This window comes from Lycium barbarum, chromosome 12, assembly GCF_019175385.1.
Source record: "Lycium barbarum isolate Lr01 chromosome 12, ASM1917538v2, whole genome shotgun sequence".
In the NCBI taxonomy this organism is placed as follows: Eukaryota; Viridiplantae; Streptophyta; class Magnoliopsida; order Solanales; family Solanaceae; genus Lycium; species Lycium barbarum.
In genome coordinates this window covers 93123401-93144536 of record NC_083348.1, presented here as the reverse complement: position 1 = coordinate 93144536, position 21136 = coordinate 93123401, and the positions used below count along the sequence as shown (strand labels likewise).

Below are 21136 nucleotides of genomic sequence, written 5' to 3'. Positions count from 1 at the left end.
AACTTATCTAAGTGGATTTTATAGTGATTTTGTACTTGAACAAGGATTTTGGAATTCAGGGAATATGGCAATTGTTTGAGGATTGGGAGTAGGTGAGTGTTATCATACTTGAGTGATGTAGATTTTTTAATTTTGGATTCATTTCCAGCACAATAATTTTCAGGGTTTCAAAGAAAAATTATTTTCCCACTTTCAAATGGAAATAAAACTTTACAAGTGATAATAGTTGAGGTTGGGATATTTAGACGCTAAAAAAAAAAAGTTTAGGTTCGGAGTAAGAGCCTGTTTGGATGGGCTTATGCCTATATAAGCTGTGTGCAACTTATAAGCTAAAAAAAATAAGTTGAGTAGTCTAATTTTTTTTTTTTTTTTTACTTATAAGCTGTTTTCAGCTTATAAACTGCTTTAGATAAGCTAAGTCAAATTGACCCAATTATTTTTTTGAGCTTATTTTAAACACAAAATGACTTTAAGCTGGCCAGTCAAACACTCAAAAAAATTGAAAATAACTTATAAGCCAATCCAAACGGGCTCTAAATGTTAGATGAAACCGTTAACTTTAAGTAAATGCAGTTGTCATATCAAAAACTGAAAAGCTGTTACCTCACATATAGAAAAAGAGCTTGAAATCTTACCTAACGAAAAGAAAATATTAAAAAAAAAAAAAAAAATTTAGCACCTTCGGGTGTGGCTGAGTTGGTTTGAGGGGAGGCTTCCTAAGAGAGGTCGCGGGTTCGAAAACGCGCACCTAACGAGTAGCGGCTGTGGATTTTCCTGGAGTTTAAAAAAAAAATAAAAAAAAATTGTTAACAAATTGCAAGAAATCAGTTATACTTCTTAAAAAATATAAATGATAATTTGACTAAATTATTCTTATTTATTTTTTAATGTCAATACATGGATGAGCTTTTAGGATATTTGCTCAAACTACTGAGCTAACAAGTAAAGGGGGCGTGAGTATATTTCCATGTCATTATTTGGTAATTTGGGTATGGAAATAGTAAAGTTAATGACAAAATCCAAAAAGAGCGGGACAAAAGCATAACTGTAACAAACCTTTCCTGTTGTAAGCGTCTGATGATTAACATGGTAACACGCATCATGTGGACTGTCGAACACAGAGGTTACTTTGACATGCTACACAAATCATCAATCATACAAGAAGAAAAATGGTGCACAGTGCCTACGATTCCTTCCAACTCCTCAATAATTGTCCATCGAAAATCGATGCTATCGAATCATACGGCTCAAATTTGCTCATCGCATGTTCCGATGGATCACTCCGTATCTACGGCCCAGAATCTTCCATTTCCGATCAATCTCCACCCTTAGGTCTTCAACAAGAACACTATGTGCTTGAAAGAAGTGTGAATGGATTTTCAAGAAGACAAATGCTGGCCATGGAAGTTCTTGTTTCACGAGAACTTCTGCTTTCCCTTTCTGAGTCGATATATTTCCATCGGTTGCCCAATTTGGAGAGTTTGGCTGTGATTAATAAGGCTAAAGGTGCAAATGTATACTCATGGGATGATAAAAGAGGGTTTCTTTGCTTCGGGAGGCAAAAGAGAGTTTGTATTTTCAGACACGACGGTATTGACGACTGAATTGCTTATATTTGTTGATTGGAAATTTTACATTGTCACGGCATTAATGCAGTTTCTGATTACTTTAGATGAGTGAATGTGTGTGAAAGGAAGTACTTTTTCATTGGCTGAATCATTTTATGATGTTACAAACATAATTTAGAACTATGATTTCTTACTATTAAAGTGATGGTTAAAATGCGTAAAAAGAATGAGCTTGCTTCTGTTTTTGCCTCCGAGACATACCGAAATGTAGGTACCTTTTGCGCATCTTCCGAGGGACATTTTAGGAGTCTGAATTAGCTGTGTCCCTTGTCCTTGCTACTAAAGAAATATTGTCCTTTTTTATACGACAATATTTGAGTGGACGTAGATATATTAACATGATATATAAGTTAGAATAGTGAAAGTAAAATAATGGTTGAAAAGATAGTTTTATATAGAAAACTTAAGATAATGCCGGAACTTTCAATAGTTTAATGATTTGAATTTCCCGAAGTTGTGAAAGTTGTATAAAAATGAAGTGGTTCAAACATTATGTAACATCCGAAAATAGGTGGAGTGTTACATAAATTGGGACAGGGAGAGTATAGTTTTCTGTTCACTACTTGTAGTTTAAAAAAAGTATCATAAATGTGTGTAATTTCTTTTTCCTTGCACTTGGTAACTTCACTTTCCGGTTTCTTGGTCAAAGCAGTTTGGATCTTGATGATAGTATTTTCTCATGCTATAAGAGTTCTTTTACTGTAATCTGATTCTTACTTGAAACTTCTATAGGGGGGAGGGGATTTGTGGAGGTGAAAGAATTTGGAGTCCCTGACACAGTCAAGTCGATGTCATGGTGTGGTGAGAATATTTGCCTGGGGATTAGAAGAGAGTACATGATATTGAATACCACCAATGGTGTATTGTCTGAGATGTTTCCTTCAGGAAGGACCGCCGCACCTCTTGTGGTGTCTCTTCCCTCGGGAGAACTTCTCTTGGGCAAGGTAATGTTTGTTACTCTTTTAGAAAGGTAATAATATTATATATCATCAGCACAAAGGTTGTGCAGAAATCATATTTACATTTCAAAAGAAGCAAAAGTATCTTCTCGCTCTTCTTACAGGGATTCTATCATCTATCAAAGATTCAACACCATCTAGGAATTTTTCCTTACACCAAAAGAGATATAAGAGCAGCAGTTCATCTTGCCAAAGCTGGTCAACTCCAATCCTTCCGGACACAAACATTTTGAACACAACTTTAACCCCCGTTTCATCAAGTGTTCTTGAGTCAAGTGTGATTTCTTTACAACTAGCCAAGAAAAATGCCACCTTATAAGGTATCTTCACTTTCCAAACATGCTTCCAAGGCCATTTGAGTCCCAGCTGACCCCTATGCATGAGTACTGTATAGGCCGATTTTACTGTACGTCTGCCAGATTAATCTGTCTTAAGTTGCTGTATTATCTGGAAATGTTCCAAATTTCTGAGGAAGTCAGCTATTTTATTCACTTCCTAGTCATTCAACAGTCTTCTAAAGCTTATCATTGTCATTATTACAATGATTGATTGGTCTTACAGTTCATTTCCACACTCATGCACACAACACTATGGCCTGATAGACTGAGCTGGGCCATCTTCCCGTAGTGTTGTTACTTCTCAAATTCCACATACCAGAGCTTCAATGTATCCATAGAGCAGGGGAAACATACTTTTACTTCAGAATTTAATTCATATGTATGATGCACCTTCCGTCCTCATTTCCTGGATGATATTTGATTCCATAGAATCTATAGTCTTCTCTCTATGACATAGTTGATAAAGCCCTTGTGGATCATCTCTCACTTCTCTTCAGTAAAGTCCTAATCTTTGGAAACTATCTGTCCAGCTCTATTTTGGGTACTGAACCAGTACCAGTTGGTTCTGGGTTCTCACAAAAATTACCTTTAATTATCAAAAAAAAAAAAAAGATCTTTGAAAACGATCTGTGTGCTTAATCATTGTTAAGTGTTGTTGTTTCAGGATAATATTGGTGTCTTAGTTGACCAAAAGGGAAAGTTGATCCAAGAAGGGAGGGTTTGTTGGTCTGAAGCTCCTGCAGTTGTTATTATTCAGAAGCCGTATGCAGTAGGTCTCTTACCACGACATGTTGAGGTAGCTTGAGTGTCTAGTTTGCTAATCCATACTTTTTGTTCACTTAAGCGCGTCTCCTTCGAAATCTGGGATGATAATGCAGTTTGATATTTTGGAAAATTGCAGATACGTTCTCTTTGTGTTCCTTATCCTTTGATTCAAACAGTTGTCCTTCGGAATGTTCGTTGTCTTGTTCGAAGCAACAATGTTGTGATTGTAGCTCTTGATAATTCTGTTTTTGGATTTTTTCCTGTTCCTCTTGGTGCACAGGTAATTGTCACTCTAGAAGGTTTACTTTAATGTTATGTTGAACTATATTGCTTATGCTTCTAATCCAGTATTGGAACTGTACCACATTTATGTCTCTGCGAACAACTCATTTTGGGGGGACTGAGGTTTGTCATGAAACTAATCTTAGACACTCAAAGGGATAGTCTAAGTCTTGCAAAATAAATCTATATTGCAAGTTGTAACAATCATGATTAGTTTTGTTTATGAGACCTGTGTGAGCCTTAATAATATTTTTCCTTACTTTACTTATCAAAAAAAAGATTAGTTTAGTTATGAGTTTTATGGAAAAAAAATCATGAAAATAAATATTGCACTGGAGAATATTCTTCATTATATATAAAAGATCAACTTGTAGCACATTTTCCGGATACTTATGCTCCCCCATCCCTTTGTATGTTATGTAGTTTGACTAGGAGTGGAAACTAAGAAGTTTGTTTGACTTGTATATCAAATTCATGTGGTGGAAGAAAGACAAACTAAATGTTGGAGTTCACGTGCACGGCTGGTTTGATTGGAAAAACATCAGACTGATTTAATTTAGACCCAAGTGTTTAATTTCGGAAGTCCCGCAGAGTGAAAAGAGTGTAATATACCTTCAAGATGGGGTTGTATTTATTACTAGTGTATTTTATCTTTATGATTTACCGTCACTGAAGTGCCCTAAGTCAATTACTATTAGTCTTTTGCTGAAGTGATGGAGATTGGAGGATGTTAGTGCTCAAAACAGTATGGATGTTGAACCTTGTACATCAAGGCTTGAAATTGGAGTTTTGGAATATTATTATGGCGCCAAGGCTTTTCTGTTGTTGAACCTCAACATTAATTAAGCCTTCAACTTGCAAAACTCACCAGGATCCCAGGTGGCCCCAAAGAGCTGAGTTCTGATGCCTTCACATTAAGCCTTCAACTTGTAAAGCTACTCTTGTGCTAGGAGTGCACCTCTGGCTAGTTAATCAAGATATGAAGGCAATTATCCCACGCTTCACTTGTTGATCAAGATTTATAGCAGTGAAACCTGGGTTCAGGCTCATACCATGGTTCTTGGGCTTGGTCTACCAATTGGCCAAAAGAACTTTAGGTCTGAATTATTGAACTTGGATCGGTGGGTGTGGAACCTGTTAGGCGATGCACCTTGAACCTGTTACTAACAGAGATTAATAAAGGATCCCTAAAATTCAACAGCAAGGTAAAAGAATTTTTTTGTATATTTTGCAGGAATTTATTGATCTTTATGCATAGGCTTGGAGAATGTGTATATATCGTTGTGGTTTCCTCTTTCACCAACTTCTTGAGCTACTGCTGGAAAAATAAATTAGTGCATATCAAAGCCTAAAAGTTAAAAGTACTTCGTTTAAAATGGATTGGCTCCAGGGCTTTGATCTAGTGGTAAGAGCGCAATAGGTGATGTGAGGGTTAGACGCACGTCTCGGGTACATAAGTCGGGGTTTTAAGTGGAGAAAGGTATAGTGGCAGATGCGTTATTCAGCGAGTTTACTGTGAGTGTGATTCCAACTTTCTTTATGATGCAGATTGTACAACTAACAGCATCTGGAAACTTTGCGGAGGCCTTGGCTTTGTGCAAATTGCTACCACCAGAAGATTCAAGCCTTAGATCTGCAAAGGAGCAATCAATTCATATAAGGTGATAACACACCGCCCCCCCCCCCCCCCCCCCAAACCCCCCACCCCCACAAAAAAAAAAGCCTTCCTTCTGCGTCTAATCAAATTTGTGCTAAATTATAAGTCAATGGTGATAGTATCTCTGTCACGACCCAACCCCGTAGGCCATGACTAGTGCCTGAGTTGGACACTCATATTATCTGTTAACTATAATCATTTATAATCAGCATGTCATGATCTCATTTGTATAAAAAGGTAGAGTGTTATTTTAAAGCTGCCAAGTTTTGTATGTCTTAGGCACCTGTCTCCTGAGGAGTTGCACTTTTTAAACAACAACATGTATATATTCCTACGCAAGCCGACAAGGCTGCCACGATATGCAAAATACCAAACATACATATATATGCAAGCCGACAAGGCTGCCATTATGAATGGGTACGCCCCAAACATAAGTCATAGTCGTAAAACGCATCAACAACTACAAACAGACCCACACAGATGTCCACAGACTTCTAAGAGTAATGACAATATCATATGACGGGACAGGGCCCCGCCGTACCCCGAATAAACACTTATATATACAATAAAGGGAGTTATACCACAAGCTAGGCTCCGGAACGAAGGAGCAGTCCAAGTAGCCGAATAGATATCCTAAGCTGGCGGATCTCCAAAACGAGCGTCTGTACCTGCAGGCATGAACGCAGCCCCCCGAAGAAAGGGGGTCAGTACGGAATATGTACTGAGCATGTAAAGCATGAAATGTAGTAATAGACTCATAAGGAGACAAAGTATGTAGGACCCAATGCAACAATCAGAAATTCATAAAACTTGCCTTTGGACATATTTTATCTGTATCAATCTCATATCAATATCGGTATAGAGTTTTGTAATCAAAGCTACATAATCATTCTGTATATAACATATACAACGTGTCCCGGCCCTTTTATGAGGGACTCGGTAATTAAAATCATAGCATCATAAACATAAACATAGACGTGTCCCGGCCCTTTAATAAGGGACTCGGTAATAGGGAATATGCCCTCCTGGCCACCATCTCCATATCATGTCATCATATCATCACATCATCATATCATCATATATATATACATAACGTGTCCCGGCCCTCTAGTGAGGGACTCGGTGATTAATATAGTAAATATGCGCACGAGAACGTGTCCTGGCCCGGGACTCAGTGAAGGATATAGCGGTAAGCACGAGCAGAATAATTAGCAACCACATATATGAAATTCATCTTTTGAGACTCAATGGACAAGCACTAACCAGCTCTAAAGTGTCAAGATAATATTCATATTCAATTCTTTTCAACTCTCGTTATAAGTTATAGCAAGGAACATTTCAGCTTTCATGTACATGTATCAATTTCCATGATGTAGTTTTTGAAAGTCAAGTATGCTTCTGTTCATGCCATTTTTTTTTTAAGAGTAGGAACTTCTATACATCATTCATTAGTCAATCATGTAGTAAGCTCGTGACAATAGCATTAAGGAAATATAGAATCATAAGTCATGCATGGAACTAGAGAATAGAATTTACCCCAAGGTTCATATCATTTCATACTTACGTCTAGGACATGCCAAAAGAAAGAAAGAATAGGCTTTACATACCTTTAGCGTTTAGTTGTATTCTAACTTGTACTTGCTGCCCAAAAACACTTATCCTATATCAAGATATGAAGAGCTACAATTAGTCTACAAGGGAATTCAATACGTATTTTGACGCTCACAATCCCTTTCTAACATTTAAACGACGTTTCGTTCGCATTCAAACCAACTAGCGCTACAAGCTAACATTGCCAATCGTTCTTTCATGTATCAATCCAAACTTGTTTAAACACTACTTAGGAAACTTGGGCAGTCCATACATCATTCAAAACTGCCCCATACACACGGCTAAACAACACACATAACGTTTTCATTCTCGCTTAGCAATTTTCCAGTTTTAACTTGCAACAACAACAACACGTTTAATGACATTACTTTCATGGTTCTTGGAACTGTTTTAGCATCATCTTCATTCTTACAACAGTCCACAATTCATTTCAGTTTTAACTTGAATCATTGCACTTTACTTTCACTAAACGTTTGCAACAAGAATCAACATTCAACACACACAAATTAACTTCTAGTACCAAAACAGTCCACGGTTTTGGACTGCCTATACACTTCAACATAATTCATTTCTTTAACACCTCAATTCACATATTCAACATGCATACAATACACCACAATGTTCATAACAACAACAATCCAAATGTGACACAAAACAGTCCCTAAATCCCCCCAAAACAATCCACTCACACGGCTACAAGACCACTTCAACAACTTCATGATTTTCATCCATTTATCCATACTACAACACATTCAATTCACTTCCAATCCATGTACAAGAAGATTAAGCATGACTTCATTAGAATCAAGGGCACACGGCTCATTTTAATTTCAAGAAAACAGTCCAATATCCAACATGCAACATCACAATCAAACTTCTACAATCTTTGTTCATTTACCTATGTTGATACCTATTCAATTCATCAACAATACATGCAAAATGAAATCAATCATGACTTCACCACACTCACGGCTCACTCTCTACTTCAACCACAACAACAATCCAACAACAACATGCATGAACTATACATTCAAATTATCATGCAACACAAGAACAATAAGCATTCTTACCTTACAATCTTGTTCTTCACTTTAGCCGAATCTTCACCCCTAGTGAAATGCTACACCTCCTTGTTTCTTTCCAACAACTACTACACGTTCCTATGCACTTGATGAGGAGTTGATTTGAGGAAGAAAACTGATTTTTTTGGATTGAATCTCACTCACCACTCTCGGCTAGCTCTAGCCGAGAGCTTCTCTTTCTCTCACTATGTATCTTCAACTTGTAAGTGTTGAAATGAGTTGTTAAAGTGGAGTAAAACAGATTTTTTTTTGTATATATGTTTCCCCCATACTTTGGACATGTGTATCCCACTAACTTGGGTCAAGAACCTTTGACCATGGCACTCAATCTACACGGCTAGCTTTGTCCATTTAATGGACTGATTTTTTTTTTTTTGGTCCTCCCAATCCCATTTAATAATCTAATTATGATTATTTTAATCCCAATTTTCCATTAATACTTCCATGCCAAACGAAATTTGTAGTTAAATTGTGACTTGAAACGAAACCGGAAGTTAAAGTCTCTACTTCGTACCTTAAAATAGTCTTGTCTTTAACTTGTCACGTTTAGTTTAAAACGTCCCAATGTATGAAAATATGGGATATAACAATCTCATTTAGATCATTTTCAGCACCTTCTTGTTGTTTATATTAATGAAAATTTACTTTTTACTGAACCAAAGAAAAATGTATCTCATTTAGTTCATGGTCGCACTTAACCTCCCCCCGGACATTTAACTAATTTCTATGTTAAAACATAGTTCAATGGCAATAGTATCTCGTTTAAGTCAAAGTTATTGCATATTTTCTTATATGATGTTATGGTGAATAGATGTGTATCCACGTTGAGGCAGATATCAAAGTATACTGTGAAGTCTTAATTTGAATAAAGTTTTATGAGAATCTCTGAGGCCAAAATTTTGTGGAAACATCTGTAGATATACTTTTTAACTAGGGATTTGTTCTTTGTTATAGAGCTTTTGAAATCCTCCATCAAAAAGTCTTGGTTTCTTAATGGATTGATAATGTGGGATCTAACAAAATATGTCGCTGTTCTTGATAAAGATTTGACTATAATAGAAGTTATATTAGAAATTAATTCTTATCGAAAGCTTGGACTCTTGTTTTACTCACAGAAAAGACTCAATAAAAATGTAAACATCTTTTGATAAATGTAGGCTTCAAGCCAAATGTGAAATTATTGATAACGATGTACATTTTTTCATTTGGACAGGAATAATGGATAGGATATTATTACCATAAACTTATGTGAGGTGATATGTTTGCTAGAAAGTTTTACTTCATCTAGTGTAGTACGCATGAGTAGGAAGACTGACAGCATACTGGCTTGACCAGGAAACTATCTCATCTCGATTTTCTAGTCAGTTCTCTCTTTTTCCCGGGAAAGTTGAAATATGAACAGCACCAAAGGGTGTGGCCTAGTGATCAATGATATGAAAAAAGCCCTGGGACCAGGGTTCAAATTCCAGCAAAGGCGGAACAAAAATACTAGGTGATTACTTCTCATCTTGCTGAACCTTGGTGGGCAGAGTTAGCCAATACTTTTGCTGGTGGGAGGTAGAAGGTAGCATGGATTAGTCAAGATGTGCACAACCTGGCATTGACACCACCATTATGAGAAAAAAAATTGAACTATGAACATTGATTGGCAAAAAAGTTACTAAATACAACTTGCTTCTATTATCTTTTATTGTTCTTTTCATTTTTTGTAGCTTTAGCTCATTAGTTATTTTCTTTGAAAAGTAGGAAAGAAAAGGAGAAGTGTTAAAACTAATATACATGAAGATTGATAACAAGTTTCTGATACAGATATGCGTACTTTCTGTTTGAAAATGGGAGCTATGAAGAAGCAATGGAACATTTTCTGGCATCTCAAGTTGAAATCACTTATGTGCTCGCCTTATATCCATCCATTATTGTTCCAAAGTCATCTTTCATACTTGAAGAACAGAAATTTGCAGATGATGCAGATGCACCATATCTCTCCCGAGGTTCCTCTGGTCTGTCAGATGATCTGGATTCTATGCCTTCGAGTGTCTTAGAATCTGATGAAATGGATACAGAATCCAAGAAAATGAGCCACAACACTTTGATGGCTCTGATCGGATATTTGCAGAAGAAGAGATACAGTGTCATTGAGAAAGCCACAGCTGAGGGAACCGAAGAGGTGGTTTCAGATGCTGTAGGAGATAATTTCATTTCTTATGGAACTGGCCGGTCCAAAAAACCAACCAAGGTAACTTTTCAGTGTTTATCTTATGCCTTCCATCGGCAGCGTTTTGGGGGAACTTTTTTGTTGAACAAGTTCCCAATTGAAAGTCAAAGTTTTGACATTAAGCGGATCACTTCTTGGTAACTGTGACTAGCAGTACAACAACAACATACCCAGTGTAATCTCACAAAATGGGGTCTTGGGAGGGTAGAGTGTTACCCCTACCATGAAGGTGGAGAGGTTCTTTCCTATAGACCCTCGGCTCAAGGAAAAACTAACCGTGACTAGCAGTGTATTTCAGTATTTATATGCAAAGCTTTCTTGAAACTCCAAAGACTCCACTAAGGGTAATTGTATCCAGTTAGTTATCTTGTTTAACAAGCAGCTCAAATTATATTGAGCTGTTTGACATTGACCTTTCTTTGCATCTAAGTGTATAACTTTCTGGCTGTCTGTGTTTGATGTATTTAATTACCAAAAACCTTATCAGAAAGAAAAAGTTCAGTTAGTGCAAAATATTCTGATTGATTACTCAAGTTATATAGATCACTTATAGCCTTCCGGAAAATACTGTTTCATTTGTATCATCCGGAAGTCTAAATGTCAGGGAGGTAAGTTCTGATTCTGCTATATGCAAAAGTAATGGCTTACTTTAGTGTGGTCTAATTAAGGGAGAAACCACTTAAAGGAAAATAACTAGTGCGCCTCAAAGAGTCGTTAGTACTGGGGTGATTCTAAGTAGCTGTATTACTTGCCTAATTTACATCTAAAATGTAGCTTCTTTGATTCATTTAGGGCAGAATTCATGCTCCAGTCACTTCCATCGCTAGGGATATGGCTGCAATACTGGACACTGCGCTTCTTCAAGCTCTGCTTTTAACTGGACAGTCTTCTACTGCTACAGATTTTCTGAAAGCCCTCAACTACTGTGACGTGAAAATATGCGAGGAGTTCCTGCAAAAAAGAAGCCAGTATGTTTGTCTGCTAGAACTTTATAGGAGCAATACACTGCATCCTGAAGCACTGAAACTTCTCCATCAACTGGTAGAAGAATCCAAGTCAGAGCAAACTCCTGTAGAGCTCTCAACGAAGTTCAAGCCTGATATGATCATTGAATATCTCAAAGTATGCTTCTTTATCTACTTTTTCTTTATTACTTGAGAGATGTGGAAACTCGTAAAGTTTTTGGATCAGCTATGTTGAAATTTGGAGGCCAATATGAGTTATGGGTTCACGTTGAGGCAGATGTCAAGCATAATCATGAGCTGCCAACTTCACTTTTGTGGAAAGGATTGCTAAGATTTTTGACTGTGATATGTAGGAGTCCATTTAATCCTTTAATTTTTAAATCTTTTATACATGTACGTTTCTGGAATTTTCTTGGTTTCTTTCCTATTATACGCTGCATTTGTGCTCAGCACAAGGTAAAGTAAATCTGCCTCTAAGGAATTTTATGGAACAAAGCTTCACCAATGCAGTTATTATCATTTCATTAAATATACACCTGATTATATCTTCTTTTTTATGGCAGCCCCTTTGTGCAACTGACCCCATGCTTGTCCTGGAGTTCTCATTGCCTGTTCTTGAAAGCTGTCCTATGCAAACCATTGAGCTGTTCTTGTCTGGTAACATTCCGGCGGACTTGGTCAATTCTTACTTAAAAGAGCATGCTCCAGACATGCAGGCAAACTATCTGGAACTCATGCTTGCCATGAATGAAAATAGCATCTCCGAGAATCTGCAGAATGAAATGGTAGAGGCACTTGTTCATCTGTCTGGTTTTTCTGTAGCTTCTCTCTTTCTTCCCCCTTTGTACCTTCTATTGCATAAAAGCTATAAAAGCAACATTGCTGCAAGTGAACTCCTTGATATGGCGAAAAGAAGCTCACATCTTTTAGGCTCCTTTCGACTCAAAGCTGGGTTGAAAAACCCTGAGTGAGAAAATTAGGGAACAATTGTCTTGCCTCCAAGACGGTATATCAGGGGATAAACTTTTGTGCTTCAATTCCATGCTTCTGACATAAAATGTTGAGAGTGTCTGTGACTGTGATAAACGCGCTTAGTAACTTGTGGCAGGTGCACATTTATCTCTCAGAAGTGCTTGATTTGTATGCTGAACTTAATTCCCAGCAGAAGTGGGATGAGAAACAATGTTATCCGACAAGGAAAAAGCTATTGTCTGCTTTGGAGAGTATCTCTGGATATAATCCAGAGGTGTTGCTGAAGAGACTTCCACCAGATGCTCTGTGTGAAGAACGTGCAATTCTTTTGGGGAAAATGAATCAACATGAACTTGCACTGTCTATATATGTGCACAAGGTATTTCTCCCACCTTTAACTGCACATGACATTTTTTAGGATAGTCTTTTATCTAATGTATTGGTGCTTTTGAGGGGACTTAAGGTATGCCAAAAATCCAAACTGTGCAAGTTCTTCAGCATAAGCATTATTACAGACTTGTATTGTGAACTTGGCATTTGCTGTTAGATCTGTTGACTAATCTAGCAGCCAATGTCAGTAGTGCAAGCATTTCACTCTTCTTTTAGTTAGTGTACCTGTTGGTCAGACATGTTAACCTTCTCAATGTTTTATTAAATCATTGTATGTTGCATTTACCCTTTCTTTCTCTGTATGTTATTGGGCTAGAATGCATTCCCAAGTAGGGGCATCAGATACGTCACCTTTTTTGTTATTAATACATGTCTAATTTTATGATGGCAAACATTGAAGTCTCTTTTCAGTTGTCTCTTTGTGTTTTACCAGCTTGAATTGTGGGTGTTTTTCAGACTAAAGTGATTGCTCTCTTTGATTTATAGCTTCATGTTCCCGAACTTGCACTGGCATATTGTGATCGGGTGTACGATTCAGGACTTCAACATTCAGCAAAATCTTATGGAAACATTTACCTGACTCTACTCCAAATCTATCTAAATCCCACGAAGACAACAAAAAAATTTGAGAAGAAAATTACTAATCTGGTATCATCTCAGAGTCGCAGGATACCGAAAGTTGGTGCTGGAACTACAGCAAAGGTAAAAGGAGGCCGCTCCCAGAAAATTGCTGCAATTGAGGGTGCTGAGGACACTCGATTCAGTCCAAGTGGCACTGACAGTGGTAAGAGTGATGGAGATACAGAAGATGCTTCCGAGGAAGGAGGTTCTACTATTATGCTAGATCAGGTGCTTGATCTTTTGAGCAGAAGGTGGGATCGAGTCCATGGGGCCCAAGCGCTGAAACTGCTGCCAAGGGATACTAAGCTACAGGTAAAAAAGAACATCAAAACGTGATGGTATACATGAGCTAGATGAGGAAGTTGGTCGTAATTTAATAAAAAAAGGCATGAATTAGACAAGCATCATTCCTTGTGTGCAGAAGTGATTCTCTGAGAAAAGAAACCAGAGACAGGCTCCGCTAAACCACCATGCTACAACCCCCAGCCCCGCCCAAAAGCTAAAAAAGAAAAAAACTCACTAGAACACATTACACAAACTAAGACATCTGTTCAAGAGTGATGGTACTCCCTGTATCTGAGCACTAATCATGTTAATATGTCCTATTCCTAACATGTGGTTTCTAGATTAGTCACCGTCCTTAAACTGCATATTAGATGTTTCACTATTTTATTTTTAAATATTCACTTTGAGATAATACACATTAAGGAAGCTGCAAGGTGAAATTTGATCAATCTGTCTTTCAAATGGTCAAGTATATCGAATCATCTGTTTGAAACAAACTATGCCGAGTAAAATACTATCTAATGTTACTCCCCATGCACTGCTAGATACCACGTAAGCATCTTCTTGATTCTCTTTGGACAAAGGATTGTTTCAGTTTTTCTTTGTGTTCTTTCCCAGCATCAAGTTATGAGAAGATAAGGTAGTAGAGCCTTTATGGTTTTCTGAAAATTCACATACACTTCATAGTGGGATAGTACATGCAACATTGTTTATTTGTTCGAGTAAACATCCTTTCATACCTTGTGAAACTGCAGAATCATTACCTCTAGCATTGCCCTGTGCATGAGCAAGAATGTTTCACATCTTGCTGTTATAGTATCGTATTGACCTATTTTGGCATCATGCAGAACTTGCTTCCATTTCTCGGACCTCTTCTGAGGAAATCCAGTGAAGCGTATCGGAACTTTTCAGTGATAAAAAGCTTGAGAGAAAGTGAAAAACTACAGGTAAGCTTTATTGTGGTACACACACATATATAGATATATACAGTTTATATGTAGTCATTTGAGTTTTCTGGCGTCATTTTACCTGTTATTTTGTTCCCCTGTCCCCAGCCACTGCTTAGGTCGTTAAGGAGCATTAGCCGGTTATCAATGTAGAGTACATTGATTTTCTTTACTGCCAATTATCATCTTTGCAGTTCAATTGTTTTAGAGTTTATGTTAGAGACTGTCTGGAAAATTGAAAATTAATCCTGGAGTAAATTTCTCTGACTAGATTATTTTACTAAGGCTGTGGTTTAGTATTTGTTGTCTCTCATTGTGAAGCTGCGTACGAAACAGGTTAAAGATGAACTGTATAACCAAAGAAAAGCAGTCTTGAAGATTACCAGTGATAGCATGTGCTCTCTTTGCAACAAGAAGATTGGCACCAGTGTCTTTGCAGTTTATCCTAATGGTAAGACAATTGTGCACTTTGTTTGCTTTAGAGATTCACAGAATATGAAGGCAGTTGGAAGAGGCTCTCAGTTGAGGAAAAGATGATAATGAGAAGTTGGATTTGGATGAACTGAATGTTTTGGGTTGCTATTTGTGGCATTGATCTCATTTCTTCATGTTAGCGCCGTTTAGCATGTTCTGCAGCTCAAGTTTTAAGTACCACTTATTGCTGAAAGTAGGACACTTCTGCTCTGTGTTTCTGGAAGTGTTCTGGTGTGTTTGCATGATTAATGCCAAGAGATATGAAACGTGCTGGTGGTACAAGTGTGCAAGCAAAGAATGACAGTGCTTCTCAAAAAGGAATATGTTATACACATGTTGTAATATTATGTCAAATGTGCAAGTGAATAAGATCGATTTGAGGTTGTGTAGTTTTTCTGTTTTAAAAAAATTGCTTGTATTGGAGGTGGTTTATAACTTAATTGTGAAGAGTGTCTTTGTATGCAGTGTTTTGTTGCAACTCAGGTTGTGACTGTTCAATTAATAAGCAATAATACACAATTTTCTTTGTTGATTGTATTTCCATGTAAAAGCAAAGAGCTTTTTACTTCTTTGTTGGGCAAACCCCATTGTTAAACATGACAATAAGATTCCCACTAACATCAAACGTTGGTTGACGATAGTGGCTTCTTTTGAGGCTATCTTTTCCCAGTGAAAAGGTACACAACCACCCCAATCCTAGACCCATTAGACGGAGGCTCTGTATGTATGATTTTGACATCAAAAAGCTTCTTAGCTCTCTTAAAGAAAACAGATTCCTTCTTCCATCTTCTCAAATGAGCCATCACAAAAGCTATCTTCTTTCCACCCCCTAACAAGAAGAACCTCAATGTCTTAATCAAAGGATCATATAGGTGATCATGGTACACCACATCGGATCCAAAAATTAGGTCATAATCTCTACCAACAGTCTCCATATCCTTGCTCTCCCCCCAGCTGAGCGCCGCAACGTCAACAACCCCATTCTGCTGTTCCAAAACCTTGGAATTCCCATCAACATTGAACTGTATATTAGGCAGAACATGAGGAAGGTCAGTGACAATAACCTTAGCACCAAGAATTGCTGCAGCAGCTATTCCAACAACACCTGTACCTGAACCAAGTTCAAGAATACGAAGGGGTAGTGAAACCCCATTTTCTTGACGTTTGAATAAGTTGGAAAACGGAGTTGATCCGTTACGGTTGTTGTTGTCAAGGAGAGTTACAAGAATAGTGGCTGCAGGCCAGAGCTGGAAAGAAAGGCCTTGAGATGGGAGTTGCCTGATGATAATGTTGGAGTTAATGGATTGGAGGAAATAGAGTTGTTGTTGTTGATGCTGTGGAGTTGCATGATTCGTGTCATTTTCTTGAATATCTTGTGGGAGAATCATAGTGAAGGGATTGAGGTCGTCTATGTTGTCTATGTCTATGTCTATGTCAATATCTCCTTCGATTTGAACAATTGGAGTAGTCATGTGACAGGCGGCGCTACCGGGGGTTCTTGAGGGGTTTATCTAGCTAATCACAATTTAAGGAGGTCTTGCCCTAAATGGTAAAACACTCATAGCCTTTTTTAATATATGGTTAATGATATTACTAAAAGTATATACTATAGTGTAAAATGGTCAAGTTGCCAAGTTGACGCCAGACGGTAATGAATAAGTTGCTGCAAGTGCAGGCGACTAAACCGATGAGACAGTGAATAAATCCTCCCTAATCACCGTCCAAAATGTCGAGGTAGAATGAATGAAATCCTTCATGTACAATTATAAGTTCTATATTTAAATCCTCATACTGGAACTTTTTTGCTAGAAAGCACCTTTCCCTTTAAAAAATTGCAATTGGTTTTATTGGAATAGTATCTCTACCTCTAAAGTAAAAATAAAGTCTGCATACACTCTATCCTCCTCGAACTCCACTTTGTGGGATTATATTATGTAATGTTGTTGCAAAAAAATTCAATTGGTGGCGGTTTTAACTACATCATAATATTATTGAGAAATTAGGGGGAAATTGTATTTATTGAACGGTCTTTTTTTTTAGTCAAATCAAAAAGAATGATTTGTTTTTATATACTTGAAACTCTTGCATATAGATTCGTATTTCAACTTTCATGACATGTTCGATAATTTAGTGTGTTGAAGAGTAGTGACAGAGCCAGAAATTTGATTGAGGGTGTTCAATTTTTCTTCTCACTTGTGTTAATAGTGTGCATAATCTATATATAATAGTATAAAACTAGGCATAGATAAGGTGATGTGACGTCACTCTATGCCAGCAATGATATTTATCTTTTTTTCTCCTAATTTTGGCATTTTCCCTTTTTTTTTCTTCCATTTAAGTCCTATTTTTAAAAGCTCAAAAGTCACTCATTGAATTTTAATGTTGTTTAAATCGAGTAATTGCTCATTCTCCATGTTTCTTCCCTATTAAATCTCTACACGACTACACCCATGTCCCTTGCCCATTAAATTAATTAATAGCATTAGCATTAGCATCAAGTATAACGTAAGTAATCAATTTCTAAGGTCTGACAGCCACAACACTCATTGCAACAAGCTATAAATATTAATAGGGACCTAATTCCATATGCACTGCAAGAAATACAGTTCATCAAGAGAAAATTGAACACTACTGATGGGTTGGTTCTCCACAAAATTGGGAAGAGATCGATAATGCGAAAGTTCATATCTATCAAAATACATAACGTATATGACTGAGATTCACTTCGTGAAATAGTATTTTTCAGGTTTATTGAAAATTAGACAAAAATGCAAATCTCATGGTCATGCCTAGAAAAACTAAGATTAAGTTTACATAAATATGCGACTTTATTTTATGCCAACAATATAGGCATCCAGTCGAATATTTCTAGGGCGTTAGAGGCTATAGTATAACAAGGTTAAAGGAACTATGTGCTATATCAGAGAATTTAAAGTGAAAATCAAATTAACTAATGGAATTATTAACTTTCTTAATCACATACTCACACTTATGTGACAGATTTAGGTTCGTTATTTTAACTTTTGAGGATCATGTTCATTACTTAAGACTTGAGTGATTACAATTCTCACCGAGTCAGGAGTTTTGGATGGTTAAATTAAAATTGGAATAGGAGGATAAAGATAGGATGAAAATCTACAAAATAAATTAAGAAAAGGGAAAGAAAGTATTAGAAACGAGGAAATTTAATCGCATAAATGATGGGATACATTTGATTAATCATTGATCTTTTTCTTTTTCTTAATTTCTTTTCCTTTTCTATAACATTTTTCGTAATCCTATTCTTTTTTACGTTTTAGGTCTTTATTTATATTTTATGAAATATAAGTGCCAACAATTCATACTACTAAGGCACAATATACTAATTAAGAAAAAGGCCTAAAAAGAATAAGAAAAGATGAGTTATTATTTCCAGGTTACATCCCCAGATTTTACATTACCATTAATTTGTTTTCTTTTCATTACTTTTTTATTTTATTTTTTTCTTATGTACTGATCTAAACATGCTATTTTTTTTACCCTGCATTATTTCTCAAAATATTATTTCTATCAAAATCAATAAGACGCTAAAAACATCATGAAAAAGCTATTTGATTGTAAAATTGATTTTTTTTTATAAAATTATGATATCCATAATAAAGTATATTTATTTACGACTGCGCGAAAAGCGACCAAGTACACTAGTTAAATATATGCTCATAATAGCTAACATTTAACCTATGTGCACTTCAAAGTTTTTCGGCGAAAGATGAACAACCTGACCACCTTTCGCCAAAGGTGGCTCCGCTCATGTTGAAGAGGGGTCGTTTGGTAGCAGGGATGGGATTATTATTCCCATGGAATTGGAATTATCTCATGTTTGGTTGGTGGGATAACTCCTATGGTATCCCACCGATCATTATTATTCCCATGGAATTGAAATTATCTCATGTTTAGTTGGCGGGATAACTCCTTTGGTATCCCACCCAATCCCATCTATATGAGATAAAAGGTGGAATAAATTAGCGTGGAAAAAGCTATCTCATCCTATCCCACCCAAACTCATCTATATGAAATAATTTATCCCTTCTACCAAACGACTAAGATATCAAAATATTTTAAACTTTAAAGTTGTATAGGATTTAATTGAAATGGAAATAGCATGTCTCTCGTATCTAGCGACCTCTTGAGAGTACTAGTTAACTTTTTTTCCCCCAAGAAATTTGGACCATCTCCTAATTTGTGTGTCATCTTTGCGCTTGGATATGCTATGTTTTAAGTATCGTTCCAATTTTATAGGATGTCCTCAAATGGAGGTGTACTAATCTACTCAATCATTAAATTTGGCTCGATCTCCGACCAAAACATATGCGCTCGCTCTTTAATTTAAGGGCATTTTACATAAATAGCAAATATTTGGGGTTTAATCAAACTGCATAGCTAATGTTTCAATATTTACGTTCTGTAGCAAATCAGCCTAGCTCCCACATGTGTATTCAATTTTTTTTTTAGCGGTATTCATGAATACAACAAATTTTTTTTCACTGTATTCATGAAATAACTATTTGTATTCATAAATTGGCTTGTTGTATTCATGAATACAACGAGTAAAAACTGAATACATATACACCAATAATTACATAAATACATCATATTTTCCGGTATGTATACAACAGATACAAGCGAAAAATACAGTATAAAACATTCATACACCAAAAAATTAACAAATATGCCATATTGTCCAGTATGTATACAACAAATACAGGCGAAAAATACTATATACAACATAGATACACCAAAAAATTAAGAAATACACCATACTTTCCGGTATGTATACAACAAATACAAGCGAAAAACATTGTATACACGGTAAATATACAACAAAATAAAGCGAAAATCTGGACTTTTTCCAGATCTGACCGGAAAAAAATCCGGCGAATATAGCGAAAATCTGGACATTTTTTTTTCCGACGTAGATCTAGTTTTTTTCATCTTCTCCGACATAGATTTTAGTTTTTTCAGATCTGACGATGAAAGAGACGAATATTCCGATGAAGAAGAAATAGGAAAATATGAATATGAACCAAGGCTTAAGTATCAACGGATGGGAGGCAGTGTACAATCGCTTCTATCAAGTGATGCTGCCACGTGTATTGCTGTTGCTGAACGAATGATTGCACTTGGTACTTACGGTGGTGCTGTTCACATTCTAGATTTCCTTGGCAGTGACGATGGTGAAGGGGCACGGTATTTCGCCGGAGCTCCGGCGGCGGAGCAGTGGGGAGAAGAGGGGGGGGGGGGGGGGGGGAGAGAGATGGATTGGGAGTGAATAGTGTGATGAGTATTCTAATTTGTGTATGTATATATATAGTTACTACATGTTATTAATACACAAATGTTTGCTATGAGAAGTAATTAAGTTAAACTATAGCTACTAAATGTTAATACGCACTATATGTTTGCTATGTCACGTAATTATTCCTTAATTTAATACTCCATCTTTCTAAAAATTATAGTGTTCAAGGTATTTAAATTTGAAAGTCTTGTCCTCTCTGCGCTATGACATTTAGTGTAATGTGATGCATGTAGTGTACATGAACTCTTGGTTTGAAAGACTTTGATATGTGCTGCTGATCATTATTGAGGTTATGAAAGTATACTTTTAACAACAAATTTACTTTAGTTAGTATGATACATTTACGTCAAATAATTATTTGCAGATTTGTGCCTTAACAATAAATTTACTTCAGTTGCTATGATAGATACATTTACGTCAAACAATTATTTGCAGATTTGTGCCTTAACAATAAATTTACTTCAGTTGCTATGATAGCTTCACGGTGGAGGCTAGTATCCTTATTGAAGTTCCAGCTTATCCTCTTCAATTCTATGAGAAAATATTTTCAAATTTTCAGTTCATTCATCATTATTGTATAGGGCAATTCGCCCTTCTTTTGGGGTGGTCT

The 21136-nt window shown here is 36.5% G+C and overlaps 2 protein-coding genes across 2 annotated transcripts; one reads left to right on the top strand and one right to left on the bottom strand.

Moving 5' to 3' along the window:
- Window positions 1-951: 951 nt before the first annotated feature.
- On the top strand, window positions 952-15728 carry LOC132621730 (vacuolar sorting protein 39-like). The gene is made up of 12 exons (XM_060336106.1): window positions 952-1590; window positions 2361-2572; window positions 3590-3721; window positions 3827-3970; window positions 5521-5633; window positions 10132-10558; window positions 11330-11659; window positions 12066-12287; window positions 12611-12853; window positions 13351-13797; window positions 14619-14717; window positions 15054-15728. The coding sequence occupies exons 1-12, from the start codon at window positions 1170-1172 to the stop codon at window positions 15252-15254; spliced, it is 2991 nt and encodes a 996-aa protein (XP_060192089.1). The 5' UTR covers window positions 952-1169; the 3' UTR covers window positions 15255-15728.
- On the bottom strand, window positions 15704-17155 carry LOC132621731 (uncharacterized). Its single transcript, XM_060336107.1, has one exon. The coding sequence runs from the start codon at window positions 16661-16663 to the stop codon at window positions 15848-15850; it is 816 nt and encodes a 271-aa protein (XP_060192090.1). The 5' UTR covers window positions 16664-17155; the 3' UTR covers window positions 15704-15847.
- Between the last annotated feature and the right edge of the window lie 3981 nt (window positions 17156-21136).